The sequence below is a fragment of the Phaseolus vulgaris genome, chromosome 8, assembly GCF_000499845.2.
Source record: "Phaseolus vulgaris cultivar G19833 chromosome 8, P. vulgaris v2.0, whole genome shotgun sequence".
Classification (NCBI taxonomy): domain Eukaryota; kingdom Viridiplantae; phylum Streptophyta; class Magnoliopsida; order Fabales; family Fabaceae; genus Phaseolus; species Phaseolus vulgaris.
The window spans coordinates 33,056,849-33,080,522 of record NC_023752.2 but is presented as its reverse complement, the minus strand read 5'-3'; the positions used below and the strand labels follow the sequence as shown (position 1 = coordinate 33,080,522).

The window sequence follows — 23,674 nt, the reverse complement described above, 5'->3', positions numbered from 1 at the left end:
TGATGAACAAGATGAATTGAGTTTTTTTTATTGTTCCTGCCGGTTGACCTAGGCGCAAGAGCGTTGCCTCGTCACGATCTCCCTCACTAGCTTGACACCACGTGTCCTTCAAGTCCACACCACAGATAGCCTCTCTGAGAACCTGAAAAGCACAAAGTGGCGCCTCTGCGGCCGGTGGCGCTCCGACGCTCAAGTTAGTGACAAGAAGACCCAAAAACTGAGAGAAAACTATACTATGTAGAACCGTACTAAAGTGCACTCAACCCAGAATAATGAGCCGTAATGAAAACGTACCTCTGCAAATTTTGTTAAGTTTACCTTTATAGCTAGGTTTTTTCTCTCTCCAGGCAGTTACGCTTTGGACGTGTGGCTCGCATCCAACCCTGCACGTGTCACCATCTGGGTTGGGGTAGCAGGTAGCACCCAGCCTTACACGTGTCATCATCTGAGCTAGGATAACTCGAGCGTCATTTCCATATTGCATCCAACCCTAAACGTGTCATCATCTAGGTTGGGATAAACAGGTAGCATCCAACCCTACACGTGTCGTCATCTGGGTTGGGGTAACTTGAGCGTTATTTCTGTGTAATAACCAGTCGCGCGGCTAAGTGTCCTATTCAAGGAGTAATCTAGCACGTAATATGCTCTGGAACACCACCTGACAAGGCGAGTATCGAATGCAGAAAAGTGCACCATCTCTGTGATATCGCTTGTCGCAAGTGGCACCTTCCTTATTGCTACGCCATGCATGTTCTAGATGAAGAAACCTTGCCACCAACGAATGTCCACTCTAGGAATCCTGTCGCTGATGGGCAAACTGTTCCCTTCAACCCACACGACCTTCACGCCCTATGTTGGCGCAACAATCGTCTTACTGAACTTACACGCTTGAACTCACTCTTTTGAGCCTCCTGCAGCTTTAACTAAGCTTACTGGGAGATTCGATGATGTGCTCCTTGTGGCGATGTCAGACCACCTGATCTTCCATTGTCTACCGTGCCGATGACACACAACCCCAGCGACAACCGACCATGTTTACTATAGAACGCCGGTTCCACGAATCGGCGACTATGCTCACTTCTGAACAGTTCATCTTTCTCTTGTCCACGTGTTCTGCTGAGCACGCCCCACGTAGTCACGTGCTAGACACGTCATCATACCCGATGACCTGGTCAGTACACAAGCCCCCCAGTCTTGAGTTGCGACTCGTTCAATGAAAAGACTAAAGGGTTGAATTTTCGGCGACCTACGTGGCCGTGTGCGTTGGCGCTTATACTGTTCACTGATTTGACATTTCACCAACCCCTTCGATCATTCGACATGTGGACTCATCAACGACCATTATTCGTTGCCGTTTGCGCTTCTCGCAACGTTCGAAACTCTTCGAAACTCTTCAAAACTCTTAAACACTTCGTGCCACTTCACTATTTCATTATCTTCTTCCTCACTCCAAGCTCTCGAAACTCTTCAGCGAAAACTTCGACTCCTTCAAACATCCTTTACTGAACGCTCTTTCGATCATCAAAAGGTAACCTTTTTCTCACTCCCACTGATATTTGCTGCATTTTAAACGGTTTGCATCATCCATTAACTGTCTGGAGCATACGTTGTGGGATGTTTTTCCTTGCTTCGCTTTTTTTCTGCGCTTAGGGTTTCTAACCCTTTCTCTGCAAGCCCCCCTTGTCCTCTATGCCTTCTTCTTTTCTGTTGGGTCCCTCTGCTTCAAACTCTCATCTCTTCCCTTTTCATTCTCTTTGCAGCTTTTCTGATGGCTCGCTCCAAAGTTACACCAAACCCTCCTCCATCTCCTCAAAACCCTCCGACGAAAACTCGTAGGGCCAACCCTTCTTCCTCCCGCAACCCACCAAGGGATCCTAACGTCCCTTCGAGCTAGGTCACGAGGTCCGCATCTTCTCGACCCAGCCAACCGCAGCCAAACCCACCTCACACCAGCGCGATTGTGAGGCCCCTCCCAAACTACAAGCAACTGTACCCTTGGGCCTCTTCAGCTTTGCTGGGTGAGACCTCCTCCATCAATACCGACGTCGACGTCATCCGCCTCAAGAGAGGTGATCCAGCTCACCTTTCTTTCAGCAAAGAACACGACGACAAGGTGTCCGTTCGCCCCTGCCCTCCCGGAGAACCCATTTGCACTGACAACCAGGGAAGCGACAGCGAGCCCTTCTGCTTTGTCTACACCACAATGTTCAAGAAAGTCAAGCTCCGATTCCCTTTCAATCGCTTCGAGAGGGAGCTTCTAACGGAGCTTGACATAGCCCCCGCCCAGCTTCACCCCAACAACTGGGCGTTCGTCAGGGCGTACCAAATCATTTGTGCGCACTTGGGGCATCCGGCTTCGGTGGATGTTTTCCTTTACCTGTTCGAGGCCAAGAACCCGGGTGATCGCCTATGGGTCAGCCTCAATGGGGTTGCTGGGAGGTCCATCCTCTCCATCTTCCAGCAATCTTATAAAGACTGGAAAGGGAAATTCGTGCGCGTCTGCTGCAGCGATCAAGACCCCACCCTCCTCGACGGGTTCCCCTTGTATTGGGTGAACAAGGGGAAGAAAGAGGCTAGCTTCAGGAGGGCTAGGGGGCCAGAGAAGATGGGGGAGCTCGACAAAGACTTATGCAAATTCTGGAAAGGAGTCGCCTCCTCCAACGTGACGCTGGTCACCTCCTCCATCATCACCTTTGAGTTCCAAGAAGGCCAACTTGACGTTCATATAGGTTCGTCTTTAAGTCCTACCTCCGAGTCCCCTTAGCTTGAATTCGCATCACCCTGTTTTTTTACTTTGATGTCGCAGTTCTGATTCGCGCATAGTCTTAACTTATTCCATGCATTGACTTACACTGCTCATCTTCTTGCGCATACTAGTTTGTAATTGTTGGCCTCTTTGTGCAGATATGATGCTGGGAAAAGGAAGGATGGCTGAGCTGCGCTTCATAGCCAAGCTCCATACTCTAGCGGCGGGCTCTCAAACCGTCCCGAACTCGGTTGCAGAGATCGCCGCTGCTCAAGGCAATCCTCCACCAGTTGGCCCGTGTAACGCCGCTGCTCTTCCCGCCCCTGAGCGGAAGAAATTACTACCCAAGAAGACCAAGAGGAAGGCGCCCAGGGTTGTATCAAATGATGAAGCTGATGAGAGCACCGAGGACGGGCTGATCTGCAAAAGAAAAAGGGGAGTTGCAACTGAACAACCAGCAGCTGAGGTCGCCCCTCCTAACTACGTCGAGAACCCCCCCAGCGCCTCCACGCCCTTCGAGTCCGCTGGGGATGTTCTTGCTTCAAACGCCTCGGCTCCTGAGGCTGCACCTGAACATCTTGATGATACGCAAGCTTCCTCTCAAGCTGCAACAGAACTCCCCGCCTCACCACCACGCCTCGAGGCTCCTCTCGCCATCCAACCTTGCGAGGGTGGTGGTGAGCACCAACCTTCAGCTCCTCCAACAACTCCAAGCCTTCCAGCTCCTCTCCAGGAAGCCTTGAAGTCTTTCACCGTGCGCCTACACGCCATGGTCGACAAGTGTCTTCCCCAAATCGCCGGTGAAGGGCTAAAAGACACCTTGGACAAGTCTGAGCTCGATAACCGCGTCCATCAGGAAGTGGCGAGCACTGCGAGAGCTGAAGCTGAGAAGATCAAATGCGATATGATGATGCAAGGCTTGGAGTTCTCGCGGGTTGAAAACGCTCTCAACGAAGAGCTCCAAAGCTTGCGCAAAGACAAAGCTGAACTGCGCCGGAAATTGCATGATAAGCTTCAAGACGTCGTCGAGTTGGAGACCAAGCTCGTCCCTATGAGGGAGAAAATTGCAACGCTAGAGGAGGCTCGAAAGACTGACGCCGAAAAAATGGCCAAGCTGGAGAAAAGGTCAACTGAGAGGGAGACCCTTCTGGGGAAGGTCGAACAAGATTGGGACAAGGCTTCCAAAGAACTGAGCGAAACTGCTACCGAGCTTCCCCAAGTTCGCGAAGAAAACAGCGGGTTCAAGAAGAAGGTCGACGAGCTCGAGCTTGAAATTACCTAGGCTCGTGAAGAGAACAGTGGGTTCAAGACTAAGATCGACGAGCTTCAGCTTGAAGCTGCCCAAGTTCTTACTTCCGGCTTTGGAGCGGCCTTGGAGCAGTTCGCTTGCAAGTTTCCCGACCTTGACCTCTCAGAGTTTTCGGTGTACAACGAAGTGGTGGATGGCAAGATCATGCCTCCGACTTAACTGCTGCTCCCATCTGCCACTTCAACTTTACCGCCTTTAAAATTCTTGTACCTTTGAAACTCTTGTACTTAATTTTGACTTGTATGTAATAACTTTTATTCTGCTCAAACTGTTTGACATACATGTGTATATATATATATATGTGTGGTCTCCTAATTTATCTGTTGTGCGATCACCTGGTTTGACTGGCTGGTTTTTACTCAACCAAATGCACTCTGCACAAATTGGTACTTAATTCTCTGGAAATCACCTTAACTCAAACAAACGGTTAGTCTGTAGCAATAACGTTTAACGCGAAATCACTTACTTGGCCAAAAGGGCGTAGGTCGATCTTAGTATTTGAAACCTCACTCGCCCGATCTGCCAAAGGACAAGCGTATTTCTACGTTATCGCCCAAAACTTCGCTCATCTGGCTCTCGCTGTGTGATCCTCTTTCTATCTCAATCTCAAGCCATGGGCGACGCCATTTTCCTTTTAACTGAAAACGTCCCCTGCGGGACCACCTCATGACTTCATCTTTGCTCACCTGGAAGGAGAACTGCCTTTCGGATCTCCCTCTACCTTCCCCGAGTCTTTAACCTGAGATAGCTTAAATCATTGTCCCCTCATCTGGGGGTAGAGCCGCCTTTCGGATCCTTTTCTACCTCCCTGAGTTTTAGAACAATGATTTAGGTGGTGAGGTGTCCTCCGTGAACCTCCCCCAACCACCCTTTAACCTCTTTTTTAACTGGTCTTACTAGGTCAATATTGATGTTTCACTCAAGGGGAAAGGCGTTTTCACCGACCCTCCTTTCCCATACTTAAGATCATTAACACCCCTGACTTTTCAGCTCCATCTTGCCTGAACTCACTCGAGGGTGAGAAGGACTTTTCCTTATGCCTCAACTTGCCCAGGGGTTACATCTCCTTCTCCCCTGGATGCACTGAGGACTTTCAACTTGCCTCAATTTGCTTACGCAACGAGGTCTTATGATCTGCTCTTGCCTGTACTCGCTCAGGGCGAGGAGGACTTTTCCTGATGCCTCAACTTGCCCAGGGGTTACATCTCCTCCTCCCCTGGATGCACTGAGGACTTTCAACTTGCCTCAATTTGCTTACGCAAAGAGGTCTTATGATCTTCTCTTGCCTGTACTCGCTTAGGGCGAGGAGGACTTTAATCTTTTCTCGCCTACACTCGCTCGAGGCGAGGAGGTCTTTTCAATCTCTTTCTCGCCTACGCCCGCTCGAGGCGAGGAGGTCTTTTCAATCTCTTTCTCGCCTACGCTCGCTCGAGGCGAGGAAGGTCTTTTTAATCTCTTCTCGCCTACACTCGCTCACGGCGATGAGGTCTTTTCAATCTCTTTCTCACCTACGCCCGCTCGAGGCGAGCAGGTCTTTTCAATCTCTTCTCGCCTGGTGGCGATGAGAACTTAAAAAACTTTGTACTTGTGCCTCCGATCGCCAGGTGGCGATGGGGACTTAAAAATTTTTGTACTTGTGCCTCCGATCGCCAGGTGGCGATGAGGACTTAAAAAATTTTATACTTCTGCCTCCGATCGCCAAGTGGCGATGAGGACTTAAAAACTTTATACTTTCAAACTTTGCACTGAATGCATGCAATTTGAATTCGCCGTTGCCTAGATTTACACGAGGGCAACAAAGTCTCTTTCCGAAAACTTAAAACGATACGCATGCCAACTTAAATAACTTGAAAGCTCTGGTAAACTTCGAAACCTTCTTTATTGGGTGGCCTCGTTAAAAACCCTCCTTAGGGAAAAAGAGCGCCCCCTTGAAAAACTGCCTTAACTGAAACTACTTTAAACTGTTCAAGTTAATCGCTACTTACAATGCTTTAACTCTGCACCCACCACCCGAAAAGCCACCAGCTATAGTGTGGATCTCGCCGTGAATGGGTACCTCGTGCTGTTGTCCCTCACTGCTCGCCGGTTGTGACCCTGATGATTGACCCATTCGCTTCTCGAGCAGATAATCCTTTAAGAACCCGCACTTCACCAACTCAGCGAGTTGATGTCCCAAGGCCAAGCAAGAGTTAATGGAATGGCCAAAGCCTTTGTGGAACTCGCACCACATATCTGGCTTTGGCCCCATCACCTTATCTGACGTTTTCTCAGGCACTTCAAGCCTGGCAACAATGTTTCGGATGGCAATAAGATCAGCCAATCCCATCACAAACTCATACTTGGGAGGGCGATTAGATTCCCTTGGCCGCCCTTGCCCTTTCCCCTTGTTCTTCCTTGGGTCATATGGGTGATACACCCTCTGATCCTTCTTCCCAACTGCCGCCTCCATCACTCGCTGCGGCTGAATCCTCGTTTGAGCTCGTGGTTTAGCTGGAGCCACGTTTCCCCTCTTTTCGGAGACTTCACTCTCTGCAGCAATGTGAGCCACAGCACGTCGCCGGATTTCGGCAAACGAGGCGGGGTGGCTCCTGATCAGCGATTCATTAAAAGGCCCAGGCAATACACCCTTTTTGAAGGCGTGCACAAACATTTCTTCATCTTTACCTGGCAGGCGGACGATCTGAGCTCCGAATCTGTTTAGAAAATCCTTCAGAGACTCCCCTTGATACTGCCTCACGCCGAACAGATCGTAAGACACCAACGACAGTGCCTTGTTCACTATGTACTGCTCAACGAACATCTTGGAAAACTGCTGGAACGTGGAAACGTGGCCAGTAGGTAAACTGACGAACCAGTCTAGCGCTGTTCCACTGAGAGTGCTCATGAACACCTTGCAGTAGACCGCGTCAGACCCTCCTGAGAGCATCATCTGAGTGTGAAACGCTGTGAGGTGAGCCTCAGGGTCCTCCACCCCGGTGAAAGACGCTTTCATCGCTACTGTATTTGCAGGGACCACCGTGTCCATGATCTCCTGAGAAAATGGCATGGGAAAGCTACGCGGTGGGGATGGGGGTGCAGATCTGTCCCCAATCGCGCGCTCCTCCCGTCCCTGAAGAGCTTTACGCAGCTATTCGTTGATTCTGTTGAGCTCTTCATTCCTAGCTTGTGAGGCCACCAGCGCCTTGTGCATTCTTTCTTGTTCAGAATGCGATGCAGCTCCGTTCTCCTGCAACGTTCTCATCATCTCCATCACCTGCGTCATGAACACAGCGTCCTCCTCGGTCGATGGTGCGACTGAAATGGACCGTGTTGCCCTCATCCTTTCTCAGCAAACTCAGCAACTCAAAGAAACTCCAAATGAATGGTAAAAACTTCGAAACCCGACTGCAACAGCAAGCAGTCGAACAAAAAACACCAAAACTTCAACAAACTCGAACTGTGGTTGGGAATCACCTTTTATACGGCTCCACGGTGGGCGCCAGATGTTCTTGCCGGTTGACCTAGGCGCAAGAGCGTTGCCTCGTCACGATCTCCCTCACCAGCTTGACACCACGTGTCCTTCAAGTCCACACCACAGATAGCCTCTCTGAGAACCTGAAAAACACAAAGTGGCGCCTCTACGGCCGGTGGCGCTCCGACGCTCAAGTCAGTGACAAGAACACCCAAAAACTGAGAGAAAACTATACTCTGTAGAACCGTACTAAAGTGCACTCAACCCAGAATAATGAGCCGTAATGAAAACGTACCTCTGCAAATTCTGTTAAGTTTACCTTTATAGCTAGGTTTTTTCTCTCTCCAGGCAGTTACGCTTTGGACATGTGGCTCGCATCCAACCCTGCACGTGTCACCATCTGGGTTGGGGTAGCAGGTAGCACCCAGCCCTACACGTGTCATCATCTGAGCTAGGATAACTCGAGCGTCATTTCCATATTGCATCCAACCCTATACATGTCATCATCTAGGTTGGGATAAACAGGTAGCATCCAACCCTACACGTGTCGTCATCTGGGTTGGGGTAACTTGAGCGTTATTTCTGTGTAATAGCCCTCGCGCGGCTATGTCTCCTACTCAAGGAGTAATCTAGCACGTAATATGCTCTGGAACACCACCTGACAAGGCGAGTATCGGATGCAGCAAAGTGCACCATCTTTGTGATATCGCTTGTCGCAAGTGGCACCTTCCTTATTGCTACGCCATGCATGTTCTAGCTGAGGAAACCTTGCCACCAACGAATGTCCACTATGGGAATCCTGTCGCTGATGGGCAAGATGTTCCCTTCAACCCACACGACCTTCACGCCCTATGCTGATGCAACAATCGTCTTACTGAACTTACACGCCTGAACTCACTCTTCTGAGCCTCCTGTAGCTTTAACTAAGCTTACTGGGAGATTCGGCAATGTGCTCCTTATGGCGATGTCAGACCACCTGATCTTCCATTGTCTACCGTGCCGATGACACACAACCCCGACGACAACCGACCATGTTTACTATAGAACGCCGGTTCAACGAATCGGTGACTATGCTCACTTCTGAACTGTTCATCTTTTTCTTGTCCATGTGTTCTGCTGAGCACGCCCCACATAGTCACGTGCTAGACACGTCATCATACCCGATGACCTGGTCGGTACATTTATCATTTATGAAATTTATTTATCATATGAAAAATGAAATTGATTACTTTAAACATTTTGAACAATGTAACATTAGTAATACAAACCCACTAACTAAAAGAATTGTCCAACTTAAAACATAAATTGTAAATGTTGTACATAACTACATGTTCGACTGGTCCTTTGTGATATTAGAAATATTCACCTTGGTGTCCTTCACTGGGTCACTTCATACTACCTCATACACCACCCCCACCGAACAACAACAATAAGCTCAAAATGTTGGGAATTTGCTCAGTGTGCAAAACGTTGATAGCAGGTCACCACTTATTCCTACACAAGTCATCACTTATTTTGATTAACTACATTGATAATGAGATTAGAGAACTTTTTCTCGATGTCCTCCATTGAGGTTAATTTACACACATCTCATTCACCATCCTCCCCCAAGAACAACTTAAAGCTCAAAATTTCTAAAATTACTTCAATGTGTAGAAACATGGGAGCAGGTCACCATTTATTACTACCTAAGTCATCACGTAGTGTATTTATCACTAACTACATTGACATTGAGATTACAAAAATTGACTTTGGTGTCCTGCACTGAGGTCACTTACACACACTTCATAAATCACCTCACCCAAGAACAACAATAAGCTCAGATTTTCAAAAATTTGATTAGTGTGCAAAAACTTGGTAGCAGGTCACCACTTATTCCTATACAGGTCCTCACTGTGACTAACAACATTCACACCGAGATTAGAGAAATTGACCTTGGTGTCGTCCACTAAGGTCACTTTAAACACAACTCATGCACCATCCCACCCAAGAACAAAACAAAGTTTAAAATTTCCAAAATTACATCATTATGTAGAAAAATGGTAGCAGGTCACTATTTATTGCTACATAGGTCGCCACTTATTGTGACTAACTACATTGAAGTTGAGATTAAAGAACTTGACCTTGGTGTACTCCACTAAGGTCACTTTACACACAACTAATTCACCATTCCACCAAAGAACAAAACAAAATTTAAAAATTCCAAAATTACATCACTATATATGTAGAAAAATGGTATAAGGTCACCATTTATTGCTACACAGGTCACCACTTGTTGTGACTAACTACATTGAAGTTGAGATTAAAGAACGACCTTGGTGTCCTCCACTAAGGTCACTTTATACACATCATGACCCAAGAAAAAAACAAATTTTAAAATTTCTAAAATTATTTAACTATACAAAAACTTGGTAGTAGGTCATCACTTATGCCTACACTCGTCACCACTTAATGTGACTATAACAAACTACATTCACAGTGGCATTAGAGAACTTAACCATCGTGTCCTCCACTGGTGATGTGAGTTGATTTTAGGATTGCACATTTTATTGGTTGCTCTTTGTTTAATATTTTTGATTTAGCAATTATGGTAAGAACTTAAGAAGATTCCCACTGGACACGAACTTAACCAAGTCGTTAAGTAAGTGTGAAGGTTCAATTCAGAAGGGCAAAGAGAAAAACACAAATATATGGTGATTATGATGATGAAGGTGCGAAAGCTAACATGAACAAAGATGAAGATGACAGCATATGGACCGAAAATAAAGAAGATAAGAGATAAGATGGCGCAAAGAGGAAGCAGAAAGGAATTAAAAGGAAAAAGATGAAGAGACAGAGGAAACTTATGGAATGGAAGATGTCACGCCACTTGAAGCAGATGAACTTCAAGATGAGTGGTGCAAGAGTCGCCACTTGAGATATTAGCCACCCAAGATAAGACCCAGAGCCGCCACTTGGGATATTACCCACCCAAGATAAGACCCATATAAAAGGAGTACTCATACTCACAAATTCACTCCAACAAAGTTTCTTTACTTAAAATTTCAATGTTGAAAATACATGGGGCAAGACATCCTATTTATAGGAAGGGGTGCCTTGGTGGGTAAGATAGATGAAGGGTAGAAATGGCAAGGGAGAGGGGCTGCCTAGGGTGTTGATCATGGTCAAAACCGCACCTTTAGGCATAACTTCTAGAAGGTAGGTTAAAAACCCTAATTCTAGGTGCCTTGTCTTGAAAAAAAGGGCTTTATACAAGTCCATTTCGCTAAGTACACTCCCTTTTATGCTATGTGAACCTACTATAGCCTATTTTATTTGGACCCCCAAAGTGAGTCCACTTATTTACAAACATGTTTTTTACTTTTAAAAAGACCATGAGAAAGAACATTTGGTGTTCTGGTCTATGCCCGGTTCTTCTTCTGGTGAGATCCGTCTAATCTTTGGTGGGGTCTTGACTTGATTGCTGAGATGAATCCTCATAATGTGAATTGTCTCTTGAGTCCTTAGTCATCTTCTTGGCTACTTGGATTGTATCAACTGGGGTGACTTTACACACATCTCATGCACTACATAGCCCCACTCAAGAAAAAAACAAAGCTTAAAATTTCTAAAATTACTTTGTTGTAGAGAAAGTTGGTAGTTGATCACCACTTATTCATACATAGGTAACCACTTACTCTGACTAATTGACATTGGAATTAGATAATTGTACCTTGGTATATTCCATTGATGTCACTTTACACACATCTCATGCACCACCTCATACAAGAACAACACAAAGTTTAAAATTTTTAAAATTACTTAACGGTGTAGAAACTTAGTAGTAGGTTACCACTTATTTCTACACAGGTTACCACTTAATATGACTGTTACTAACTACATTAATAGTTATATTAGAGAACTTGACATTCATGTCCTCCATATAGATTAGATAATTGTAACTTAGTCTTCTCCATTGAGGTCACTTTACACACACCTCATGCACCACCCTGCCTAAGAACAGCACAAAGTTCACATGTTTACGTAAGTGGTAGCCCTTGTATAGGGTTTTACCTTCCTAATGAGACCGTTGAAATAATGAACACCCTCAAATATGGTCGGTTAAATTTGCTTGGAGTAGAATTTACTATATATAACTTATATTTAGCTTAGCTAAGTTTGTGGTGGTGCTGAAAATGACAATTATATAAAAGGGTTGTCAAATGCAAATGAATGCACACATATATGATTTTGAAATTCGTAATCCATATCATCATTTTGTTCTTGTTTTAATACTTCTTTTATTTTTATAAATTCTATGATTCTTTTGATGATAATATTTTGTTATATTGCATGTAATCAGTGTATATTATTATGAGTATGTACTTTATTGATCACGTTATGAGGTTAAACTTTCTAGATTTCTTCTAATAATTTAGAAAAAACTTCTAAAGAATGCCTATTAATATTCTAACAAAAAATAAATAAAGATGTAAATGATTAATAAAAAAGACTATTACGTTTTACTATATTAATAATATAATTACTTTGCAAGTTTATAACTTTCATGTTCAAGATTTTAAATGTTCTAATATTTTAAAGAGACATTAGGTATGCGAATTTTTTCTATACTTAAGATTATGAATCTCATAAATTATAAATAAATTTGTTGAATTGATAAAATATATTATTCATAATAACATACGAATTTTATTATTCAAATTTTCATTTTATTTTGAGAAATAATAGATTTTCATATACTTTATATAAATTATCTTTTAGGAATCATAACATAAATTTGTATGAAAACGTTAGTTTTTGAAAATGTTACGCAAATATGAGGTCTTTTTGAATTTGAATTTGAACATTTTTGAACTTTTTTTATCAAACATTTTTAGATAGACTTTAATATTTTAAAAAATTAATTACTTAACAATTAATAATATAAAATTTTTAATTATTTTTAAAAAAATTTAAATTTAAATATCATATATTTTATTATATTATTAAAAAAGTTATTGAATCGATTTTTTTAAAACGTAAAAAATAAACTTTTAACTCTTCAATTTTATTTTTGATTAATTCCTTATCACGTTATGGTTTTCAAATTTTTCCTTCACTTAACAAAATTGTCCCTATCACGTAAGAATCTCTTCCCACCTTTTTAGTTGTATTTTGGCGTAAACCAAAACTCTCCTTAAAATTTCTCAAAAGAAACCATCCTACATCATAAAAATTTTAAATCTTCTACTTCTACTCCTAAATCACCCACCAAAACCTCAAGTAAAAAATGTTTTAAATGTTTAGGTTTTGGGCACATTGCTGCTAATTGTCCAAGTAAAAGAACAATGATGGTTAGAGAGGGGATAATCGTAAGTGACCATAGTTCCCAAGTGAGGATGAATGTTAAATGTCATGTGAAGGTGATTTGTTAGTAGTAAGGCACATGTTAAGAATACTTCAAAAACATTTTGATGAAACTCAAAGGAAAAATATTTTTCATACCCAGTGCCTTATTAATGACAAATTATGTTCCTTGATAGTTGATGGTGATAGTTTTACAAATGTGGCAAGTAGAAGAGTGGTGGAGAAAGTTGGATTACCAACCATTTCTCATACACAACCCTACAAATTGCAATGGCTAAGTGAAGAGGGTGAAATAATTGATAATAAACAACTCCTCATATCTTTCTCAATTGGAAAATATAAATATGAGATGTTATGTGATGTTGTGCCCATGGAAGCATTCCATATTCTTTTAGGAAGACCATGACAATATGATAGGAAAACTTTACATGATGGACTAACTAACAAGATATCTTTTCACTTCCAAGGCTATAAGATCATATTGAAACCCCTATCTCCAAAAGAGGTAAATAAAGACCAAATAAAAATGAAACAAAAAAGAAAATCTGAAAAAGATGACAAAAATAACAAAAATAACAAAAATAACAAAATGAGGCTCATCACCTCACCAAACGTGGTGAAAACCGTAATGTTGATCCGTCCAAAAATAAATACTATCGGCTCACTTTGGTATTCTCCTTCCTTCTCTTGTTTATCTAATCATAACTCTAGTTACATGCAACATTTGTTAGAGAAATGTGGGAATATTTTTCAAAATTCTTCTAAAGGTGCAATCTTAAAAATCAACTCATATCACAATTTCTAATTAAATAAAAATTATTTAAATAATAATCTGGGTGTTACATTTAGTGGTATCAAAGCGGCTCATCCTAAAGGTAGGGTTGTTTAAGTCTAGTTTCAAGACTTAGTTAAAATGTTTTTGAAACCTTGTTTGTATTTGATTTGAAATTATTGTTATGAATGAAGATAAAAATATTAAGAAAGAAAAGAGTTTGGATAAAGTGGTGAGCGTACACAGTCATGACTAAATCAAGACGATTTTCTATCTTAACTCTAAAAGCTAGAATACATTTTAAAGATATATTTTAAACAATTAATTTTATATTGTGTGTAATTTAATGTTGAACATATGTTTGATTATAGTGTAATATGTTTTATTTATAAAGTGTTGTTTGTAGATTTTGAAGTTGTCTTTTAAATTAATAGCTTTACACCAACATTTGTTTTGGGGTAGAATTTTCAAATACTATAGGTGTTTTGTTTTTGTTGATGGACACAAATTGTAAGTGAATTTAAGATGGGTACCTTTCAAGAATCTAGGTATAATTTTTGGAATGAATTGATCTTATGTCAATTACATTCTATTTAGTTGTGATGAATAGAAAGTTGTATCTTCAAGTTAGAAGATTGTGAAGTGAATAGTTGCACCATGAGTATGGAGAGAGTTACAAGTTAAGGTAAATTAAAGTAAAGGTAAATTAGGGAAATGTCGGGATTACCTATAGAAGTGAAATCTCATTGATCTGATACTAAGGCGACACTAGTGTCTATGACATTATAAAACGGCTCCAAGAATAGTAAGAAATAAATAAATAAATTGGAGGTTTAAATGGAGAAAATTGTTTATCAGGTCAAGTATCACTACAAGAAAAAAGGGTTTGAACAGAGGTTATTTAGCAAAGGTTAATATAACCCTAGAAATTGATTTAATTAATGGAGGTTTTTTTAATTTTTTAACCTTCTTAAGTTCCAAAGGTTATTCTAAAACCTCAGCAAAATAACATAGGTATTTTTAACCTTCGTTAAATTTCAAAGGTTTATTTTAAAACCTCAGCAAAATAATGGAAGTTTTTTTAACCTTCATTAAATTCCAAAGGTTTATGTTAGAAAATCTCAGCAAAATAACGAAAGTTTTTTAACCTTTGTTAAATTCCAAAGGTTTATTCTAAAACTTCAGCCAAATAACGAAGGATTTTTTAACCTTCGTTAAATTCCAAAGGTTTATTCTAAAACCTTAGCAAAATAACAGAAGTTTTTTAACCTTCGTTAAATTCAAAAAATTTAGAGTAGAACCTAAAAAAAACACTCCAGATTTTTCAAACTTCAATAAATAAATAAAATTAAATCTATTTATAAATAAATAATTAAAAACTAGGTACAATTACCTTTTTGGTCCTCACATTTAGGGTCAATATTCAATTACTATAGTGGTTTTTAAAAAAATAAATTTGGTCCCAAGTTTTGTTCAAAAATATACAATTTGATCCCTTTTGTTAAATATGTATTGACGACGTTAAATGGTGATTACGTGGCACACTATATGGCACAATTGTGCATATATGGATCTCAAGTATTATGCACATTTATAATTAATTATTAATTATATTTATTTTTTAATTTTTGAATATTATATTTCCTCTGCACAAACCCTAAACCCAAACTCATAAGCAAAATCACGGGTGCAACTTCAACTAGAGGGGAGGCATTTCGTGCAACCGGTGTAAGAGGAGTTCCGACAATCGTTCTCCAAGTTATGAACGACGGTGATAGGAGTGGCATTGGGTTGTTAGGGATGTTAGTTGATGGAGTCTGATGCCGCAGAAGCAGAGGATGGCGTCGCAGGTGGCGTTGGGTTGGGGTATTCGAATGTTGTAGGTAAGGAGCGAGTCTTGGAGCGAGTTGACGCATTTCTGGGAGTCTTCGGGCATCATGGAGAGACAATTTGTGTTGAGCATAGTGCAACCACACTATTGCAATTAAAAAATCCTAATCCCAATTGTCCACTCACTCATTGCAATTCAAAAAACCCTAATCCCCCAATTGATTTTCACTAATCTATCAATTCACTCCACTTTCCATCTCACACAACCCCTAATCCTAATCCCACCTCTCTCTGCCACATAAGCAATACTTGACGTCGTAAGGTGGGATTTAACGGAAAGGACCAATTTGGGTACTTTTTAAAAAACATAAGGACCAAATTGATTTTTTTTAAAACCACTATACTAAATTGAATATTGACCCTAAATGTAGGGACCAATAAGGTAATTATACCTAAAAACTATATAGTTTTAATATATTTTATATTTGAACTCTCTAAAATTTTGAAAGTGTAACTTTACACTAGAAATAAGTTTTCTAAAGTTTCAAAAATTTATTTTAAAAGCAAAATAACCTTGGATAAAAAGTCTTTCAATAACTAATCTTGGATAATAAGTATTTCAACAATATTTGCATATTTATTATTATTTGCACATTTCTTATGATTGATGGTAGTTAGTTTATATAATTCTAAGTTTTTGTTTGTTAGGAGCTCATACTTCAAAAAACCCGACCTATGTTGTTTTAGTTTTTGATGTTCGTACTTTTATGTGCGATTTTAGTTTTAGTTATAATTGTTAAAATTTAATTCTCATAATTTTGAAATATTTTAAATTAAGGCCTTTAATTTAAAATGCATCCAATAACTAACTCATTGCGAAAGTGAGAAATAATAAAGTTAATTTCTTCTCGCAATATGTTCTTACAATCTTTGAAGTCCTTGTATTCAAGAACACACATGGTTTTGAAGTACACATCTGACAAATAATACAATTATTTAGGATATAGAAAGTTGGGGCAATAAGGTGATGGGAGAGAAGCAATATTGGAGTAAGAAGAAAGCAATATTGGAGTAAGAAGAAGATAGTGCCTTATCTAATGCACTACAAAAAAATTATGTATGAAGTGGCGATTTTAATATGGCGGTTATTAATAACCTCCAAAAGTATCCATATAATACAACATCTTAATAATCGCCATAATTATCCTTGAGAACGTGTCATCTTGAACTGCCATAATTCAACTTCGAAATAAAAGCCCCACATTTTCCTTCCCTTCATACCATTCCATATTATTCCTAAATTTTTTTTAAAACCTTCGTTGACTCTTTGGAAACTGAATATCTTTTAATACCATTAACTCTTCACACTCTTCAGAAACGTGACTCTTCCCTCTCTTTGCAAGCTCTTCACGAAACCCTCTCTTCACAAAACACTATTCCCTTCCCTTCACTCTCTTCACCAAACACTCTTCCCTTCACTCTCGCCTTCACCCTCTTTGCGAAACCTAAGTCTCGCGTGTTCTCACTTTCGCATGCCCTAAACCTAAGTCTCGCATCTTCTCACTCTCGCATGCCCTAAACATAACCCTCACTCTCGCGCCCTTCATTGTCTGCCATTGTCATAGTTTCTTTTGTCTACCATCGTCGCCTCCTCGCAAGGATTTCAAACTTCTATCTGCCATCGTTTGTTCAGGTTTGTGCTCTATAACTTTGTCTTTGAAATCTATTATTGGATTATCTTTTCCCTGTGTTGGTTCTTAATTTGTGAAATCTATTGTGAACAAATATTGTGTATGAATATGCTGCGGAGAATAAAGATGTCCTCTAAATTTAATTTGCAATTGAGTTAAAGGTTGATTGCCTTTGCCCTGTGTTGGTTCTTTATTTGCCTTTGTCCTTCACTTGCCAAAAGAATAGTCAGTTTTTTATCTAATGCTTAGTTTTGATTTATCGCTTGAGTATTGTTGTTATTGTCTCAATCATGTGAACTATGAGTTTGTGTCTTCTAGTATAGATAATATTTGTTAGGATTTGGTTAATAGAAGAATTGATTAGGATTTGTAAAATGTATTGCAAAACACTTTTATGTTTGACCTAAACACTAAATTCTTTGTTTGACCGTATTATGTATGAATGTGTGTATGTAGCTTATATTTTATTGATTATTTGGTTGAATGATTTATTTGGAAGAATTTAACTGTCATTTATTTGGTTGAATTGAAGCTGCTCTAGTTACAATTTTAACTAGGAGAAAGAACTCTATGAGAGGAGAAAATACAGAATGAAAGAACGGTCATAGAAGAAACAACCAGGGAGTATAGATTGCCTTCTCTGTTTATTGCACCATGCTAGATGGAATGCTTTTTTACTGTTCTGATTAATATTTGTTTTTGCAACAGTAGGTTACCATTTTGTACTGCGTTCAAATTGTTTTTTTTTCCTGCAAGTCATATTGATGTTACTTGTACAAATCATGGATTTGGACGAAATAAAATAAAAAAATAGCAATGAACTATTTTCACTTATGAGCGTTGAATTCTTTTTCTTTTCACTGAAATGAACACTTATTACATGGTAAATATTGATCAATCAGGGAGGAGTGGGTTTGAGAATTAGAGTGTATGACATAATAATGTGCTTTGCTGCACATTTGGAAGCAGTTAATCAGCGAAATGCTGATTTTGATCACATTTATCGAAATATGTTGTTCACCCGATCGTCCAACCTACTTAATACTGCAGCTGGTATGGTACCATACCTGTTCTTGCTTTGCTCTCTTGCCTTCTCCACATATTTATTTTGGCTACTTTACTCTTCTGGCTTACCATTAGTCCTCTCTGTTACAACTGACGTCTCTACTATTGTTCATGTGCTTCGTGGTACCAATGTGAGTCTCATGCTTACAACTTAGATCTTGATTATCTCCATCTTCATGCCTTTCTGTCAATATCTTCATCATAAATTCATAGCAGTTCATGGCCTCCATTGTGTGTGTCGTAGGCCACTGGTGGAAGATCTGATTTATCTGAAGCTGATACGGTGGTATACTCAAAAGCCAAGTCCCTTTAATAATATCTCTAGAACTTTAACCATTATATCAATCAAGTTTTGTTGTCACATTATAATTATTATTACACTTATTAGTAAGATTATCAATATTAATATAGTTAATAATATAAAAATTATTAACATTCTTATCTATTATTAATATTATTAAATATTATTAAAATTATTGAATACCATTAATATTATTAATATTATTAATATTATTAAATCTTATTCATCTTTTTAAATATTATTAATATTATTAAATACTATTAAATATTATTAATATTATTAAATATTATTAATATTATTAATACTATTAAATATTATTAATATTACTAAATATTATTAATATTATTAAATATTATTAATAATATTAAATATTATTAAATATTATTAATATTATTAATATTATTAATATTATTAAATATTATTAATATTATTAATATTATTAATATTATTAATATTATTAATATTATTAATATTATTAAATATTATTAATATTATTAATATTATTAATATTATTAAATATTATTAAATATAATTAAATATAATTAAATATAATTAAATATAATTAAATATTAACAACAACCTTCGCGTCCAGGACTCCCTCCTTCACCACGGTGCTTTCCTCCTCGTGGATCACCTGAAAAACAAGGGACAAAGGGCGTCCTCGCGACCGTTTGCACTCTGACGCTCAAGTCAAACTTCGGGCAATGAAACACCAAAAAACTTTGAACTCCGAGAGTTCTGTGTGTGTTTTCACATTAGAATTGCGTACCTTATTCTGTTGGTTTGTTACCCTTTATATACTTGATCCTGTCGGTTGACCAAGCGCAAGAACGATGCCTCGTCACGATTTTTCCTCACCAGCTTTGACACCACGTGCCCTTCAAGTCCACACAACAGATTGGCACTACGAGAACCTGAAAACACAAGATGGCGCCTCTGCGGCCGGTGGCGCTCCGATGCTCAAGTCAGTAACAAGAACACCCAAAAACTGAAAGAAAACTATGCTCTGTAGAACCGTACTAAAGTGCACTCAACCCAAAACAATGAGCCGTAATGAACGTCCCTCTGCAAATTCTGTTAAGTTTACCTTTATATCTAGGTTTTTTCTCTTTCCAGGCAGTTACGCTTTGGACGCGTGGCTCGCATCCAACCCTGCACGTGTCATCATCTGGGCTGGGGTAACAGGTAGTACCCAGCCCTACACGTGTCATCATCTGAGCTAGGATAACTTGAGCGTCATTTCTATGTAGCATACAACCTGATCCGGTCGGTCATCGGTAGTCGATGACGTCAGCAGCAGATAACCACGTGGACCACTCGTACGGTGACACGTGGACCAGGTGGCAGAGTAGTCATGGAGGAGATCACCCGGTATGGTTATCGGTGGTCAGTAACCGAGTGGCCACCGACAGATCAGTTCCAAGATAAACGGGTGACACGTGGATCAGGTAGCAGAGTAGTCATGGAGGAGATTCCCCAATATGGAGATCGGTGGTCAGTAACCGAGTGGCCACCGACAGATCAGTTCCAAGATAAACACCCGGGGGAGAACGCGAGAAGCAATAGAGCACCGATCAGTCATCGGGTGCATGGTCATCGGGGTTTCGTGTTACACGCAGTTAAACTGGGACTGAGATTCCCAGCGAGAGCGTTACGCATGGACCTCGCATGATCATACCTCAGAGAAAGAAGAGCTCCTCGTCGGTATAGTCGTGCACGAGAGTAGCCTGAGGGAGTCAGTAAACCGGTCAGCGATTGGTTACTCTCTCAACCCATTACGTGCATGGCATCGTGAAGGGGAAATCGTGTATGCAGAGAGCAATGCTTGGTGAGTGTGCCTAGTCCAGCCACACCTAGCGTTCTCCTGAGAATGTGCGATTTCACCCAGATGGAAGAAACGCGCTAAGTTACTCCGCAAGGGAATAACTTAGGCGCACAAAGAGATGCGCTAGAGCCCCTCAGGTGGTGGCACGTGCACGGTTAGATGTGAGTTGCATGCCTCCACGTGTCACTGCCTGAGAGGGGCGCGACCCAGATAAAGGTGCACTCCGTGTCGTGAAAGGTACAGACAGAAAACCCAGACACCCACGACCCTGACTGTGGTACGTTTTCGTACAAAAGCATAACAGAATTCTGACACACGCAGAGAGCAGCGCAGCAGAATTCTGTTAGGCACAGACATAGAGGGGGATAAAAAGAGAATCAGAGAGAAACACACACACACTGTTGTTTTTACACACATTGTTTTCTAGTGATTCTGTGATTCTAACTTGAGCGTCGGAGTGCAAACGGCCGCTAGAGGCGTCGTCTGTGTGTTTGCAGGTTGCGTTCGGAGTTCCTTAGAAGGAGGTTCTAAGAGTGTTCTTGCAGATAACACAGTTGCCAGAGGTGGGTCAAGCAAGCGACAAGGCAATTCCTCTACGCTCGAGTTGTCGGCAGGATCACAACCCTACATGTGTCGTCATCTGGGCTAGGGTAACTGGTAGTACCCAACCCTACACGTGTCACCATCTGGGCTAGGGTAACTTGAGCGTCATCTCTATGTAGTAACTAGTCGCGCGGCCAAGCCTCCTATTCAAGGAGTAATCTAGCACGTCACACGCTCTGGAACACCACCCAACAAGGCGAGTATCGGATGCAACGAAGTACACCGTCTCTGTGATATCGCTCGTCAGAAGCGCCACCCTCCTCATTGCCACGCCATGCATGTTCTAGCTGAGGAAACCTCGCCATCGACGAATGTCCACTCTGGGAAACCCGTCGTTGATGAACAAGCTGTTTCCTCCAACTCACTCGACCTTCACGCCCCATGCTGACGTAACAATCATCTTTACTGAACTTACACGCTTGAACTTATTCGCCTGGACCTCCAACAGCTTCAACTACGTTTACTGGGGAAACCCGACGATGTGCTTCTTGTGGCGATGGGAGACCACCTGATCTTCCATGATCTAACACGGTGATGACATGAAAACCGGGCAACAACCGACTATGTACACTGCAGAACGCCGCTTCCACAAACGGCGACCATGCTCACTCCTGGACCATTCATCTTTCTCTTATCCACGTGTCCTGCTGAGCACGCCCCATGTACTCACTTGCTAAACACGTCGTCACACCTGATGACCTGGTCGGTACACAAGCCCCCCAGTCTTGAGCTGTTGATGGCATTCTCAAGGAGCTCTTCTTGGATGTTGATGAAAATGGTGCTAAAGCTAATGGTGAAAGTGGGCAAGGTCCTCCTAGGAGTTGTGGTGACCTTGAAGGTGCATGAAGTGTATGGAAAGAGGGAGGTTCGGCCAGCCCCCTTGGTAGATGGTGAAGAGAAGATTAGGTCCTGGAAACTAGGCAAAGGCAATGTATGGCACTAAATTGGCAGCATAACATTACTCTATTTAATCTTGAAAATACAAGGTGTAGGCTCCTCCTTTTATAGGCTAAGGAGGACCAGATTTGATGACCTAAATGCTACACAAATGTAAGCCAAGTGAAATGTAAAGAAGTGGCACATGGAGGCACATGGAGCACATGGCACATGGGTGCACATGGCCCTCCAACTTACACATGGCTAAACTTGATTAGTGAAGGCTTCTAGAAACCTTTAGCTAATCAAGGTTAATTTCTCCTTAATTCTAATGTGCAGAAAAATAAACATTTGTCCACATGGCTATGCTATTTACACCCCAATTAAAACTAGGCTACACTTGATGGGCCTTCATGGAACATGTACCAATATGTCATTCTCCCATTCATAGCTTGATCCAAGCCTTCTTGTCCTAGACGCTCCTAGCTTGGTCTTAGACGCTCCTAACTTGATTTTAGACGCTCCTAGCTTGGTCTTAGATGCTTGGCTTGGGTCTAGATGCTCTTGACTTGGGGTCTAGCCTTTCATGGGAGGTTGTGCTTGGCCTTCCTCCATCATCCCCTCCCTCTTGAAAAGGATTTATCCTCAAATCCAATGCTTTTGCTTCCTAGGGGGATGGTTGTGGTTGGATGGTGTCCATCATCTCCTCCTTCTTGAGAAGATCTATCCTCAGATCTTCAGACTTGATCTCGGATAGCAGCCTCTTGCTTTGAGAACTAGGATTGCCCTCCCGTGTCAAACGTGTACCTACGGAAATCATCAAATAAAGAAGAGGTGTTAGTCTGAAAATTAATTTCACTAAGTTGCCATTTTTGTTTTTCTTTTGTGTTTGGCAACTTTTTACAATATTTCTTTTTTGATTGTTGTATGTGTTCTCTAATCATCTTATGCATTTTAAAATTTTCAATTGTGGTTACTTTCTCCTTAGGCACAAATCCTATAGGAGATGGTAACAACTCAAAAGAAGAAAGATGATTTAGCCCACATACAACCTCAAAAGTAGAAATATAAGTAGTTTTGTGAACTACTTTATGGTGTGCATGCTCATCTCTAGAGTTGTGTTTGTCTTTTATGATTACTCTAGGCATAGTGGAAAGAGCTATGTTTTCAATTTTATTTTGACCATTCTTTTGAGGATAAAAATTTGAAGAGTACAACTTAATTTCAAGTTTTTCTAAAAGTATCCTCGAATGATGGTTTTCAATTTTTGGAGCTCTATCCAACACTATGCTTGAAGATAAACCATGGAGACTTATCACTTCTCTAGAGAAGAGTTTATCCATATCCATGGAAAAACCTTTTGTTGTCCTAGGAAGCTCTAAGATAAAATCGAGGTTTATGTCTTCCCAAAGATCATTTGCAAAAGGTAAAGGAGTATAGAGTTCATGAGACATTGCCTTAGGCGTATTTGTAAAACAAGAAATGTATCTAAGGTAATGTCTTTGAACTTCTTTTCTCATGGGCGACAAAAGTTTTCCCTTTAAAAGCTCTAGAGTTTTATCAACTCTATTTTGTCCCATGAGTTCTCCTTTATGAAGAGTTTTTCTTTTATGTGTGAAGGTAGTCTCTTTGATACAACCATTGTTCATGAAAATTTTAATGCTTTGCAAGGGTTGTCTCAATAAGACATGACAAGTTTCTTTAGGTACTACCTCACATAAAAAATTGGTTTGGTAGTTACCTATAGATAACTTGACCTTCACTTGGGGATATCTTGGTATATATGTAAAATAATCTATGCAAGCCTCTTTTAAGGATTCTTTTTTTTCTATGCTTGCAAGTGTTCCTTTACAAAAGGT

General features: G+C 40.6%; 1 protein-coding gene across 1 annotated transcript; it reads right to left on the bottom strand.

Annotated features, from left to right (window-relative positions):
• Positions 1–6,036: 6,036 nt before the first annotated feature.
• Positions 6,037–7,080, bottom strand: LOC137824969 (uncharacterized). The gene has a single exon (XM_068630640.1). It carries the CDS (start codon positions 7,078–7,080, stop codon positions 6,037–6,039), a length of 1,044 nt encoding a protein of 347 aa, XP_068486741.1.
• Between the last annotated feature and the right edge of the window lie 16,594 nt (positions 7,081–23,674).

What these genes read in the sequence shown, in the direction of transcription:
- LOC137824969 (XM_068630640.1), bottom strand. Translation starts at nt 7,080, where the DNA reads ATGGACACGGTGGTCCCTGCAAATACAGTAGCGATGAAAGCGTCTTTC.